General features: G+C 36.3%; 1 protein-coding gene and 1 pseudogene across 2 annotated transcripts; one reads left to right on the forward strand and one right to left on the reverse strand.

Moving 5' to 3' along the window:
* The first annotated feature begins 462 nt into the window (after positions 1-462).
* Positions 463-4,482, forward strand: LOC148586181 (uncharacterized). The gene is made up of 3 exons (XM_088515485.1): positions 463-532; positions 923-1,056; positions 3,718-4,482. Exons 1-3 carry the CDS (start codon positions 463-465, stop codon positions 4,480-4,482), a joined length of 969 nt encoding a protein of 322 aa, XP_088371611.1.
* Positions 4,483-6,639: 2,157 nt separating this feature from the next.
* On the reverse strand, positions 6,640-15,231 carry LOC132178887 (ubiquitin-like domain-containing CTD phosphatase; annotated as a pseudogene). Its single transcript, XR_015911940.1, has 6 exons — positions 14,939-15,231; positions 14,323-14,440; positions 13,538-13,884; positions 12,319-12,469; positions 7,671-7,787; positions 6,640-7,589 (listed from the first exon to the last, which is right to left on the reverse strand). The product of XR_015911940.1 is annotated as a ubiquitin-like domain-containing CTD phosphatase (transcript).
* Between the last annotated feature and the right edge of the window lie 271 nt (positions 15,232-15,502).

A 15,502-nucleotide genomic window follows, 5' to 3' on the forward strand; every position in this document is an offset into this window, starting at 1 on the left:
CTCTCTCGCCGTTCTCTCTCTCTCTCTCTCTCGGCTCTCACAGGCTTGCATTGCTGCTCTCTCTCTCGGCTCTCAAAGGCTTACATTGCCGCTCTCTCTCTCGGCTCTCACAGGCTTGCATTGCTGCTCTCTCTCTTGGTTCAGGCAACCCATACATTCCTTAACCGATTCTTTTGGTAAGTGTTCTTAAACAAGTGTACTACTAGAAAGAGATACATAATCCATTACCCTAAGATTGGTCTTTTATAATATTTCAAAGTAGGAACAACATTTTTGACACTTGATTCAGAAAGGTTCAGAAAATCAGAAACTTAGATTCATAAATAAGAAATTCCCCACAACTTTTAATTTGACAATATCGAGGCCATAAATTCATGAAACCTACCATTGTCAACTTAACAGTGTGCAAAATTAGAGTTGTGCTACATCCAAGAAGCTTATAAGTCAGTACTATCTATAAAGATGGTTTACTGCTGGCTGGTTTTGTGTGGTCTGTTTGTTGTCTCTATGAGAGCCGTCTTTGGTTTTGGGGGTTTGTTATGTTGGTTTTGGTGGTTCCTTTTTCTGTAGTTTGTTGTCCTGCAGGTTGGGTTCTGGTTTTAGTCTGCTTAGTTAAGCCGTTGTGAGGCTGTGTTAGCTGTTGGCTTGTAATCGGTGCTTTTAGTGTTTTTAAAAAATACAGGGTTTAGAGTTAGTTCTATCTATGAATCTTCTACATACAAATAATGAAACAAATACTGGAAAATAAATAAAAAGCCAAAACATTTTTTGCCCTAACGAGTTAAATTTGTCCCACAAAAATTTTATTTCCCAACAAATCCCCATGAAGACCTCACATGAATATAAAATCTACAAAAGATTTTTCAGAATAGCCCACACATACTATTTTTAAGCATTAAATTCTTGATTTGTGCATGCATAGGCACTGCCATTGCAATGGGACCTCATTTGATCCACCATGAGACTCTTGCTGCTGCCCCATTACCAAACATGAACATTCTTGGAGGTTCTTCTCATGCTTGTGTTGTTCAATCCAATTCCATGACCTTAACTGAGGTATGCATTTCTTTTAGTTTAATTATGTCAACTTTCCCTTGCTTTGTATCTTGTATCCTGCTTGTGATGTTTGCCTTTTAAGGTTTCAAGTTTAAACATGTCGTGTTTTCAAATTGGCACATTCACATTGTCATATTATGTCGGTCACATCATCAAAACAACAGTCGTATATAACAGTTTAATAAATTATTTATTCGAAACTTTGGTCATTCTTTTAATCGCTTCTCTAGTTTAATTATGTCAACTTTCCCTTGCTTTGTATCCTGTTTTTGTTCCTGTTTTGATGTTTGCCTTTTAAGGTTTCAAGTTTAAGCATGCCGTGTCTTGTCTTCAAAGTGGTGCATCGACATTGTCATATTATGTGGCTAATCTTCATGGTCACATCATCAAACAACAGTTGGTCGGTCGTGGTATCTAATGGTCATAATTCTTACCAAAATAAGAACTAAATTATAAATTATTTTGCAGTGAAGCGACATGAGCAAGTGCCAAATGCCAGCTCTACTTGGAGGGATTGCCACAAAGTCTTGAAGTTGATTCTACCGGAATCTAATTTTATATATGTGTATATATGTATTTATATATATTGCTTTATCGTTTTAGTTATTCTTTATATTCCTCTAAATGGTTGGTCCTCAATATTCACAGGTCCAACTTTTACTAAGTGATGTTCTTAAAAATAATTCTCAAGTTATTTGGTGGACATTACTTGTAATTTCTTTTTGAGATTCTATGAATTCTAGTAAATATTATATGTTTAAATGGTTTTTTTTTCCTCTGTGATTGTTGAGCTTAAACAACTTGGGCATACAAGATGGTATGGTAAATTTTGATTGTCGAAACAAAGATGTCGAAATTCAGCCATCAAGTTGAATCGAGCTCGGGTCTTTTTCATTTCAGTTGGTCAGTTTGGGTTTCCAAGTTTTTCTATTCTTGAACACACACATTACATAGAGGGGCTTGTTTTCCGTATATTTGAGCCTTAATCTCAGCTATTGGGCCTTTTTTGTGTCCAAATTTGACTAGCTATTGGGCCTTTATTTGATTGGCTTTGTTTTCCTTTCTTTTGGGAACCCTTCAATCTTTGCTCTTGCCTCTTCCGGTAAAATTATGACCTATTTGGTCATTTTCCTATAATATTTTTTTAATTAAAAAAAAAATGTTTCTTGTCCTTTTTTTGGACTTCTTGAATTTGTTTAGGCCTATTATGGCTCAATCAAATAAACATGTAATCTTTAGCATCTTGACCCATTTAAAGAAGGTTAAAAAAAAAAAAAAATTATCTTAGCATGTTCCTCTCTTTTTACCCCTATATTTGGCAGGGCTATTTAGCCAATCTCTACTTGCTCAGTTGCTAAACAAGCAATTTTGATTGCTAAACAAGCAATTCTGAACATTTTGACCTAGTTAATATATATGCATTTTGACCTATTACTCCTTTTCTTTTTTTATCAAAAGTTCTAGTTGGCTCATTCACTTTTGGGACCTCCTTAAGGAGGGTTGTGTAAATTACTACCTCGCTTGACACAACTAAAGGTTCCAACAAAACCGGTTGGAATATTAGGTGTTTGGGCACTTTAAAGAAGTTCGGTATTTAAAATGTGAGATATCGCGCCTCTATGCCTAATTGAAGCCATGTTTGGTTGCGAGGGTGTAAAATCTAACACCTCCAATTCTAATGGCCACTAGATCTTTTGAAGATCTGGACGCATTTGCAATATCTTATACCTCTGCCGCTACACTATTAACACCAACCAATAGACCTGAAACTAAATTGACATTTGACAGTCTCAGTTCGATTTTGCACCCCTTGAAGCATCTATTTGGTTTTTGATACAAAATATCTCTTTTAATTCTATTCAGTCAAAAGTTAGATGGGTGGAATTTTTGACCTGTTTAGGTCAACGCTCACACCTACTCTCAAGTTTTGCTTTAAAAAATAAAAATAAACATATCATTTTAATTTAAACATGTAATTGTTACAACTCTAAGCACCTTCTAATCATTTTTCCTGCTCTACTCTCCTTTAGCCAAACTAAGAGAGTAGACTCTTTTCCTTTTTTGTTTTTCTCTATCTTTTTATTCTTTCATATTCATATTGATGATTTTTTATGAGCACATCAAACAGTTTTTTTAAGTTTTATTTTCTTCTTATACATTTTATATTTTTGTGCAAATACTTTTATTTATTTTTTCATTATTCTTTTAATGGTGGCCAAGTTGCCAGCAAATCCTTATAATAGGACTAAAGAAGGGAGCTACATGAGATATAAAATGCTTGCTCTACTAGGATTGTAATGATCAATTTTATATATATATATATATATATATATATATATATATATATGACAATATTTTGAAGAACTGCCGTGCATTTCAATTGTGATATATTCATGACTTAGTTATTATGTTTGGGGTTTAGATCTTATATGCTTGATTCATGTTCAACTTATTTCTCTTCTATATTAACACTTGTAATATAATTGTGTGTGCATGTGTTTCGAACAATATTTGTAGTTTTTTCTTCTTTTTTTTTTTTTTTTTTTTCTTTTTTTTGCTTTATATTACCTTATCTCCCAAGTAATAATTTGAAAGGTTTTAAGCTGAATAATGAGAAAAAATAAGCTAAATAATGCCCTTTTTTTTTTTTTTTTTTTTTAGGAAACATTTGAGCCCAATTATGACAACACTGCTTGGCCAACCATCCCAAAGAAAGTTCAAGAGTGGAGCTACCTCCAAAGGAAGAACCACCATGCTAAGAAAGAAGACCAAAAAAATGGGAAATTATGCAAGTCTTCTCCGGGACTCAAGAGAACCAATAAGAGGGTTTTTCCCCTAAATCTTAACCAAGAACAAGGAAGTGGCCATCTTACTCCACTTGGATCCATGTGCAAATGGGAAAAACCAGATTTTGGGTGGACAAAATTAAACACTGATGGATCTATAACTCCGAAAAGATCCGAGTTTGGTGGATTGCTTCGAGAACATATGGGTGACCCGATATGTGCTTTTGCCTATAATGCACATGGAGATGACATATTCTTGGTCGAGCTATGGGCTATAGAGAGTGGTCTTCGTCTTGCTTTGGATATGAGCATTAAGGTAATATGGGTCGAGTCTAATTCATTGAGTGCTATGAAGACCATTAACAATGACCAACCATTTAGTCAAAAGGCTGCTAGTTGTTTAAAGGAAATTTGGGAGCTTTTAAGTAAGTTTGAAAAGTATAAAGTTTCTCATGCATGGCGTGAAACGAACAGAGCAGCTGATCATCTTGCAAAGATGGTTCTTTTTGGAAGTGATTATAAGGTTTTATTTCCTTGTGATTTTCCCAATGGCCTTTGCAAGATCCTCAAGGACGATACAAAAGGTAAAATTTATTGTAGAGGATCCAATGACGTTTTGTGGTGGAAACCAAAGTTTTGATTGCTCAAAACACTCGATTTGGATACAGGTAATCTTCTTGACTTATAGTAATTGTTTATGATTTAAATTTTTAGGTTTTTTTTTTTTGAAAAAAAAAAAAAAAAAGGTTTATTTTTTGATATTTTTGTGAAAAATGACTTTTAGATTTTTTTTAATTTTCAGAAAACCCATTTATATTTTTATCAAATTTTGGATGGGACCCAAATTTTTTTTATTTTTTTCTTCATACTTTTAGAGATTAAAAATGATTTTTAGATTTTTAATGGGGTTGTTAGGGACTCACTCAATTTGCCTTTACATGGAAGGTAACTAGGTAATCAAAGGAAAATAATTTAAAATTCTTTTCCCATGGAAACTACATCCACATAGCTATTTGTGTGATACATTTGGTAAATTACACTCTACAAGAAAATTCACACCGTATTGGAATCCATGCTTCTTACTATATTAGGCAAGGAACCTATCCCATAAAAATGGATATACCCCTCAGGTATGGATTATATACTTATTCTCTGGATTTCATAATCTTTATATAGTTTTTTAATCAAAACTTTTACTGACTTAAGCATCGGAGTGTCCTCAGTCCTCCCGAGGATCGGTGGACTTCAGGTGACTATTTTTTCTATTTTGCAGGTGACCCATCACCAGTCTGGCCGTCCAAAAATCTATATCAACAAGGGTAATGGGGTTTTACTTAAATTTGGGGATAAACAATTTTTTTTTTTTTTTTTGTAAGTATATAGTTGTAGATAGTAGCACTTCATATTGTAAATTCTTATCACTTCACTTGTCTCCAACATTTGTAATTTTGTGTTTGAAATGTAAAGTGATAATTTGTTTTTTTCCTAAATAAAATTTTATTAGTCTTTTTATGCCAAAAGAGATGGCTTTCGTAGCCTATCAAATAGGGTATGGATGGTGTAAAATTAAATGTTAACAAATCTTATTTGTATGGGAAGTATATTTAGTGCTTTAAAGCATATGCTAGTACTTTGGTTTTTGATTTGTCCATGCACACCAAGCTCTTTGAGATGCAGGCCTTGTCAAAGGCTGCATATATCGCTTTCCATTGTAGACCTATTTTTTGGGCCCAAAATGATAGAAGAATTGCAAGAAAATGAGGAATATTGATCTTATTGCTTTTTTTTTTTTTTAAAAAAAAAAATGTTTTAATCTATATAAAGATGGCCTCTATGACAACTTATAATTCTCCAGCAACTAATTAAATCAATTTATTTACTCCAAAAGTTCTTAAAAAGGGGAGACCTACCCATTTTATCTTTCCTTTGCTTTGCTGGAACACTTATTTGGCTAAACCGGTCTCCCACCTCAAATCTCACTAATTTGGAGAAATCCCCTCTCCTCCCTCCTAATGTTTTTCCATACCCCCACCTATGGGACCCATGCATTGCATTGGAGTACCACCCACCACACAAGCTCTCATATTTCGCTTCCACCACTGCTCTCCACAATGCCTCCCTCTCTCCCCATAAAGATTTGAGCTTAGGTACCCTTTCCCTCGTCTGCTATTCTCAGCCTGAGGGAGTTACCCCACGCTTGATGATGAATCCAAAGGATTTCGCTTCTACTAAGAAGAACCTCCCCATGCACCTTCAACACTCCCAGACCCAACAAAGTCTAACCCACGCAAACACTACAGACCTCACCAACAACCTCAACCCATTCCATCCAATCAACCATACAAAACCAGGAACGAGGATTCCCCAAAAAGTGTTTGACAAAGTGAAGAAAAATCAAAAAATGGTGCCATCCTTCACAATGATGAAATTGAAATTATTTAAGGAGATAAACTACATCGTTACTCCTTTGACCCCACTAAAAAGCCTGATAAGAGCCCCCATACATCATGGCAACCAACATTCCACACAATGCCTCAATGACAACAGCGAACAAGAAACTGCGAATAATAGATACTCTTGTTTCAGTTCCATACGAACTATTCAAGAAGCCAGATGGACTACCATTAATCAATACAGAGAAGCGCACCATAGATATGCACTGAGCTGTCTAATCTCGCAATCTAGTGCAGAAGTAATGTACTTTGGAATATGACCCATAGAACAGGTGATATCTTTCTTGGAGGAGGCTTTTCTAATAACAAGCCCATGAAGATGTTTTGTGATAATAAAGCAGCAATTAATATAGTAACCAAGAGAGATCCAAACATCGAAATTGATCATCATTTTGTATGAGACATAGTAATGAGAAAGCAATTGCTACACCCTATATTATGTCATTTGATCAGTTGAGAGAGGTTCCACAAAAGCATTAAGCAAGAATCATTTTTGAAATCTCGACAACAAGCTGGGCATGATGGACATCTGCGCTCCAGTTTCAGAGGCAGTGTTAAGAGAGTTGAGTATTTTTCAAGGGTAATTTCCTAGCGTGTATGTATGCAAGCAACTTTCCATGGAAACTCTTCTCATTCTCTTCATCTTTCTCTTGTGATACAATTTTATGAAAGTCCCAATAACCTTTAAATGATATAGAAAAGGACGCAAATGCAGATAATTAAAGTATTATCTGATGCCTATACCTCAGGGAATTGAGCCCAAATCAAGCCCAGTGGCTTGCAATCGAAGATTCCACGGGTATCTGATTGCACTGTGATCATTGCTAAGTGGTCCAGAAGAGCTGTGATTTTGTAGTTAGGATTGCTGAGTACCCCGAGCTGTCCCATTTTTAATTCAACCCACTTGGTGCTGTAGAAAGGATATATATTTATATATATAGCAATAGTTTCATCTACCCAATTGCCTAAGAAAATAACTCAACACATTTAATTTCACGTATAATCATGACAACTTTCAAAAATGTAATAAGAAAGCCTCCTAATCTTAGGCACTTTCAGCAGTAATATCTTTCTACATTAAGGCCAGAAAAAGGACAGTTCCAGATACCAAATCCTTTAAGTAGAAAGAGATTGCAAAAATCAGTTATGAGAGATTGATCTTTGCTCCTTCGATGGCATGATCTTAATACAAGAATTTTGGGAGCCAGGGGGATGCCAAGTGAAAGTCTGACCTGGTTGCAGACCATATCATGATATCGTACTCTGCATAAATGGCTGTAAGAAACTCATGCAGATCTGTACACAAAAATGTCAGAATTAACTTGCAGTTAAAGACGCAAATAAAAATTAAAAACATGCAAAGAACAGACCACTTATAAGGCCGCATAAGTTCAAGCGGGTTCTCTACTGTTGATCGGTGTTCAAATAAAGTATAATCAATATCTAGAACAAGCAGCCTTTTTCCTTCACGACATGGATTCTTTAGTTCAATCTACAATAGAATACATGACCAAGTAACATCATCAACGAGGTTTGCCAAAGAAGTGTCAAGCAGGGCGGTCTGCTCTACATGCCTTTTACTATGTTTAAATATGCATGCAATGTAGAGTATCAGCAATAGTCAGTTATAAACATGCCTCCCTCTCTACCAACACAAAAAATGCATGTAGTCCATTACATGATGCAGTATCCTCTGAGAGGACTACTACAGGTGGTAAAATATGGATATGAGAATTGCTCGTGAAAACGTTGTTAATGACAATGTATAATAGTCAACAAAAGGAATCACATCGTTTCAATTTTTCATATGGAAACACTCAGAGCAATATGCCAATTCTCAAATTACTCGGTATCATTCTTCTTTTATTCAATCTTACGTACTCTTTGGCTGGGGCTTATGTCTTTTGTAATTAACCTATTTATGGAATAATTAAACGAGGAAGAGCAAGGCATCCTTAAACAACCCAAAAGATCATCCCTATAATGACCCAGAGATGAGTAAATGCTCTCTCATTCATCATGCAGCTTATTTCCCCAGTAATACCTTCAAAATACTGGATCTAAGATACATGATTGAAGACGAGAATTTTGAGTCTCTTCCTAAGGAACCAATAAAGCCAAGCCATTTGCAACCTACTGTGGTTCCAGCTTGCTCTCAAATTGAATGAACTGAGTTCGAAACTAGAGTTCAAGCTCATTTGTTTACTAAGCTAAGCCAAAAAAATTTTAGCTCGAACCTAGAGTTCAGGTCCATCTTGTGATACCAGGCACCTCTGGTTTTTCTGATTTCTGCCTAACTTTTGAAAGTCTAAAAAAAAAAGAAAAAAAGAGCTCGTTATTTAGAGTGGAGTTCATGACCCAGGGTTAAGCTGCTAATGAGCTAGTCATGCAGCTGCAAGCCAAGTTGGAACAGTGATTCCTTGCTAAGTCACACTCAGGGAAAAGCTAGAGCACACCTCTAGATCACCGACCTGAGCTTAAATATCCTGATATTTGGCTAGGCCTGTTTGCAGTCCTAATCTACACCTTTGCTTAACTCTCCCCTCCAATTATTTTTGCATTTTTTTCCTCTCCAAAAATTACATAAAGTAGCAAAATAAAATCTAACAATTTGTTATAATAGGTTCCCTAGATGAGATTTAACTAATAAAAATGATTGGTTTGATACATTTTCGGATAAGTAATTCAATTTCATTAGAAAAGCGCAAGGGGGCGTAACCCTAGTATAGTATACAAAAGAAACTCCTATTAAGGAAAAAAAGAAGAACAAAAGTCCAAAAAATATGAAATCTGGAAAAAAAGCAAATTATTATGCGCTGCTATCCACATGTAAAAGAAATGGAACATAACAATCTTTTTCAGTTCCACCACCGAAGTAACTTGATCTTCGAAGCTCCTTGCATGTCACTCTCTCCGAATATACCACATTAAACACAATGGGGCCAACCACCAAACTTCCAAAATGTTACGATGTCCCACCTGACCTCCCCAACTCACCGACAGGCGACAACTCACTCACCCTTCTAGGCATAGCCCAAACACCAAACAAATTTAAAAGCAAATTCCATAAATTTCTTGCTACTTCACAATGAAGAAAAAGGTGATCAATGAACTCCTCACTCTTCTTGCACATACAACAACAATCTACCACAATAACATTCATCTTCATCAGGTTATTCAAAGTCAATATTTTTCCTAATGCTGCCGACCACATAAAGCATGCCACTCTCGAATGAGCCTTAACTCTCCAAATATCTCTCCATGGAAAAGGAAAACCAGTAGGTATGGTTAACACTTGATAATATGACCTCACTTCAAACCTGCTCTTCTTAGAAGGGATGCAGCATATTTTATCTACATCCCCTTGCCTTACTTTGAGAGAATACATCTCAAAGAAAGAGGAGACCAAATCCACCTCCCAATCAGGTACAGGTCTAGTAAAAAACATATTCCATTGAATATTCTCATTTCTAAGCAGCATATGTTCAGCTACCCACACATCCTCACAACATGCAATACTAAACAATTCCAGATAAGATATCTTCAAAGGTTGTTCCCCATACCAAAACCTGACTTTTGGCCCATCACCCTCCTTGTATCCAACAAATACTGAAAACAATTCTCACCTTGAATCCCCGTCTCAATCCACAAGAATTACTAAAGAATCCAGACACTGAACTATTAATAACTATGGAAAGTCACAACATAGAAATACAATGCACTATCCAATCCCTCAATTTCTCCCCAAAACCACACCTGATTAGTTTGATACATATCTTAAATCTATATATATATATATATATATATATATATATATATATAGATTGGAGTTGTCGAGTGGAATGTCATGTTTGTGCGGCCGGTACAGGATTGTGAGATGGATTTGATTTCTTCTTTCTTAGATCGGTTGTACTCTTGCAAGATATCCACAGGTTCTATGGATCGTATTCGATGGTCATTTGGCGTACTAAGGTGCCTTTGCGAGTGGCCTTTTTTTGGGTGGACCGCGGCCTTAGGCAAAATTTTGACTCACGACACCTTGTAGAAGAGGAACCTAGTGGTAGTGGAGTGGTGTTGTATGTGCAAGAAGAATGGAGAGTCAGTCGATCTTCTTCTTCTCCATTGCGAGATCGCAAGTCTTCTTTGGCATACTATTTTTGATCGGTTTGGGTTGCATTGGGTCATGCCTTGCAAGGTAAGGGGCTTGTTCAATTGCTGGTGGTCGGGAGGCCGTTCTCGAAGCGCGGTAGTGTGGAAGATGATCCCTCTGTGTCTTATGTGGTGTATTTGGAATGAAAGGAATGCTAGATGCTTTGAGAACTCCACTAGGACTATAGAGGAATTGACTCATTTTTTCTTCTTTACTTTGTATTCCTGGACGGCCGCTTGGCTAGCTCCTATAAGGATTAGTTTCTCTGATTTCCTTTCTCATTTTTCTCCCTCTTAGACACTCTCTTTTATACTTTCCGTGTATGTAGGTTACGCCTCTCTGCGCTTTTTTATATAATAATTACTTATATATATATATAACAATTTGGAAAAGTTTGTAGAGAATTTTGCTAGGCACTCACCATAAACAACTGACTGATCTTGGAAAAATTAGATTACCCTCCATATGTTACCCAAACAAAGAGAAGAAATACACAAAGTACCAGAGGCATTGGGCCCCAAGCAACCTGATGTGGTTGTCTACCTAACCAGTTAAGGCTAAAGAAAATAAAAGACAACAAGTCACAATATCCAGTAATAGAATTAGCAGTCTAGGCATGATGGTGCGTAAGAGGCTTATCGCGGTACTTGGGATGAGTGGCTATAAAGCATTAGTGATACAAGCAGTTTAAGGCTGGTTGAAAACTAACGACCAAAACTTGATTACCAATTCCATCTATGGCCCAATAGTTTCTGTTAATGGTTACTGTAAATGAGGGATGGCACCTTTAAGTTCTTAGTAATAGCAACACTGTCAGCATATACATCAAGGCTCCCCTCCAAGCACGTACTTGGTTGATCAATGAAAGGATCCCAATGAGAAATGTTCTTAGTTAATCAAGGAAGACTAGATGCCTACAGCAGATCAATAGAGTGAGGGAGGCTCATTTACAAATGATAAGAAACTTCAGAAGAGAGTTGTATAGGATATAAAAACAGAGCTATTTGAAACCCTGTTCAACTCAATGACAGGGTGTATAACATAGAGCCTTTTTTTCATATTTCATACCGCACTCTTAGAAGGTTATTTTAGAAAAATTTACTTAATAATGCAGCATAATTCAAGGGTACATAGGAATCAAAGATGGCTACAGAATTAGATGACATGTTCCCAAATGTCATCTGTTTTGCCTATTCAATGTCTTTTATATCACTTGTTCTTTAGGTATTGTTGGGTGGGGCATAAGTCAACTATTAGATGATTCTTTACACAAGAAGCACCACTGCCACAACCCCAGGAGGTACATAAGTCAACAACGACTGTTTACACAAGAAGATCCACTGCCTCAAACCACTCCCCCCACCCCCCCCAAAAAAAAAAAAAAGAAGGAAAAGAAAATAATACAACTCAATAGAAAAAAAAAGAAGGTAATTAAACCACCAATCATGCATGGTAAAGGACAGAAGTCAATAATGACTCATTAGCAGCAAGTATCTCCGATTAAACTATTGGTCCAGGAATGATCCTTTATCATGGAAGTCTTGATTCGTCTTTGATAAATAATGCACGAACATTGATGAGCCCTTATCAATATGATGTAACAACTGCACGCTGTGATAGCAAATGCATGCAAGAGAACCGGTTTAATCCTCGTATTTGCTAAAAGCTAACAATCAAATTCTCCATTTCTACTCAAGCATCATGATATGTCATATAGAAAAGCATGTAAGCAAAGTCAATTGTTCAAAGTAGCACTTATTCCTTCGGTTTCAGGGATTTTGTTGCATGTGGCCTACAAGTTCGAATAGCTCAAAAAAATTCTAAAACTTCCACAATTACATAAAAGACCAAAAAATATATAAAAATAACTGACCTTGTATTGATCTATATGTCTCCTCAATTTTTGCTTATTCAGTTCTTTATCTTTAATGTGAATGCTAACAGCTTCATCATTCCCAAGTTCAAAATCATCGATAACCTCAGGAGAGTCCGTTTCCTCTACAATTAGATCATCTTCAACAGTACTAGAGATTCAGTTGAGCTCAGTATCAATTCAAAGTAATAAGTTCAAAAATTCAAAAGACACGGTAAATCTCAGTATCCAGCACGTGAATGAACAGCTCATCAACAACAATTATAACTTTTATTACTTTATTTCCCATTTCAAATTTAGTGGCAACTTAATTTTGAACTAATATTTAGGAAATCAACAAGGAGAAATTTTGACAAACGAAAAAAAAAAGAAAAAAAAAATGTTATCTTCTAATATAGTGTCGGAAACAAAAACAAAAAATATGCACCAGCTACGCATCACAGCCCCACCACTTTCTTGAAGTCTACCAGATTCATGTGCACATGACATGAGTCTACAAGAACATTACCAGAGGCAGAAGATGTAGCACCCTTGAGTTAGTAGCTCTGGCATAAAAACTTGAACAGGTGTTATATTCACAACCATTAAACATAAAAATACCTAGAAAACAGAACGCTTTCAGTCAAATTTCGTTCAGTTGCACCCCTTTATCCACTAAAAGCCTCTTGCAACAAAGATTCAATTTTGACAGAAAACAATTTTAAGTATGTGTGCGTGTGAGAATATGGTCAGCTTAAATCTTCCTGCAGAAACATGCTTCAACTTTCATTTTTTAGGAAGAGTTACAAAAACGGTGAAATTCCTCTGTCTAATGAAAAGAAGAACCTAAATCAAAGTGTGATACTATAATCATATCCCGAATACCATAACAAAGTACAACTTTTAGCGACCCATATAATGGTCCTCCACTTCCCCTTAACATAAAACTATAAGTTGCCCAATTCTAATAGCAAACAAATCCCAATTGCTACACTAAATGAAACCCAGTTACAAAAAAAAAAAAAAAACACAGCCATCAAAAATGTCAGCTAAATTAACCATGAGCGTGCTTGAAGAGGGCCAGTAAAAGAAACCCATTATCAAACACTTCTATGTTTTCAATTTTTGTTCAATATCAACAAAATTTCGACTTGAAATTTATCAGCAACAACAAAATAGAGTAAACAAACCAAATTAACAAGAACACAAACAAAACGCACACAAATAGAGATTGAAACACCCAATCATGGTCATCTTGAGGGAGGCCTTGAGCAGGAGTTGAGAGAGCAAGACGGAGTCATCGGCGAGTTTGGATCCAAGGACTTTGGGGTACAGAAGCTTCTACCGCTTCAGCAACATAGTGGTGACCTCGCAGATTTGGCGCTTCAACTCACCCACCAAGTCGTCCCCACACACTCGCACCGTGTACTCCTTCCCACTCCACTTCACTATCAGCATCAGCTCCTCCTCTATTCAGATATGATGTTGTGGAAGCCGACGCAGCCATTGATAGAGCCTAAACCTCTCCCTCTATCTCCCTCTCACTTCTCTCTCTGGCCAAAGCTCCTACTATCTTCGCCTTTGTTTCTGTAGGGAATATTTTATTAACAATATATATATATATATATATATATATATATATATATATATATGTCTTTCTTTTCTTCGTTTCTAATTTGAGGATATTCAATTTTTATTACTTTTTTCTTTTAGGTCTCTTTGGTTTTGAGATTTCAAAAAATCCAATTTAAAAACGTGATTTTTAAAGACACATTTAAGCATTTGACAAAATCATAATTTGGCATTTAAAATCATAGTTTAGCCTTAAAAATTGTGCATTTAATTCTTTATTTCTTCATTTATTGCAAAAAATATTTCTTCATTTATTGCAAAATTTTCAGTTTTTATTCTTTCCCAGAGTTTTCTCAGCAACCAAACACCAAATACGCTATAAAAAAAAAAAATTCGGAAAAACAAAAAAAATAAAATAAAATAAAATAAGAAAGGTATGAAGAAGAAATGTACCCGTTGAGAGATTGCGATGAGCAACGTTGTTGAGATTAGGATTGAGATTGAGCTTGAGCTTGTTGAAGAAGCACGATGAAGCTCACCGAAGAGCCATTGGTCCAAAGCCTTCCAATGCCTTCCAAACGCTCGCAAGTAATGTCAAAATTTTCAGTTTCTATTCTTTCCCAGAGTTTTCTCGTCAACCAAACACAAAATACGCTTTAAAAAAAATAGAAAAAATAGAAAAAATAAAAATAAAAAACCAAAATAAGAAACCCGTAGGTTAGGATTTCTCTTCCTACAATGATTAGGGTTATTGATTCCTAGGTATATTTTCTACTCTATAAAAGCAATGTAAGTGCTTTTCATCCAATAACAATTTCAGTCAATATCTATGAGCAATCGGTTGAGGCTCCATTTTCATCCATAATTCATCAGAAAATACAAGAGCATTACAAGGCTAGATCCATCGAAGAGATCATATCTTTCTCTATTTTTTCTTTGGTTTTCTTTGAGTTTGGACAATAAGAACTACGGTTCTTATCATCCGGTATCACAGCAGTGGTTTCTTGGGAGATTTCGCTGTGCAGTGCCGTGTGTGGTGTTGATTGTGCGGCAGTGGGTTATTGCTCACCCGTTACCTGTAGTGCTGCGAGTGGTGTTCGGCGTTGTTCCGGTGTTTGGGCGGGACGGTGTGGCAGTGCTGCTCTGGTGGGTGTTGGCGATGGGTTAAACGCTTTTTTCTCTTTGTAGTGCTGTTCCGGTGGTGGGCTGAGCGGCGTGATCTCTCCGGTAGCGGTGAAGGTCGATACAACGGTTAGCTGTCGCGGGAGGCAGCGTGCGCGTGGTGCTGCGATACGGCTGCTGGGCCGTGCGTTTAGGTTAGTTTGTTGAAGAAGGGTGCAATTTGGTTGCAGCACTTGGTGGACATGTCTATTCTGGTTTAGTGTTGGAACTTCTGGCTGTTTGGTAACAGGGTTTAGTTAGCACTTATTCCAGCTTACTGTATTATGATTAGGCCAAAAAAAAAAAAAAAAAAAAAACCAACTAAGCCTTTAGTTGTAACATTTGATGGAATTAATGGAATACTTGGTTAAAAGAACACTCAAACAAGCCCTAGACAGTCAAGGGATGAACTCTAGGTTAAACAAAAGTTGAGAGTCACCAAATGCTCGATTACGAGGGAGCAAGAGTATAA

The sequence above is a fragment of the Corylus avellana genome, chromosome 4, assembly GCF_965113065.1.
Source record: "Corylus avellana chromosome 4, dhCorAvel1.hap1.2, whole genome shotgun sequence".
Lineage (NCBI taxonomy): Eukaryota > Viridiplantae > Streptophyta > Magnoliopsida > Fagales > Betulaceae > Corylus > Corylus avellana.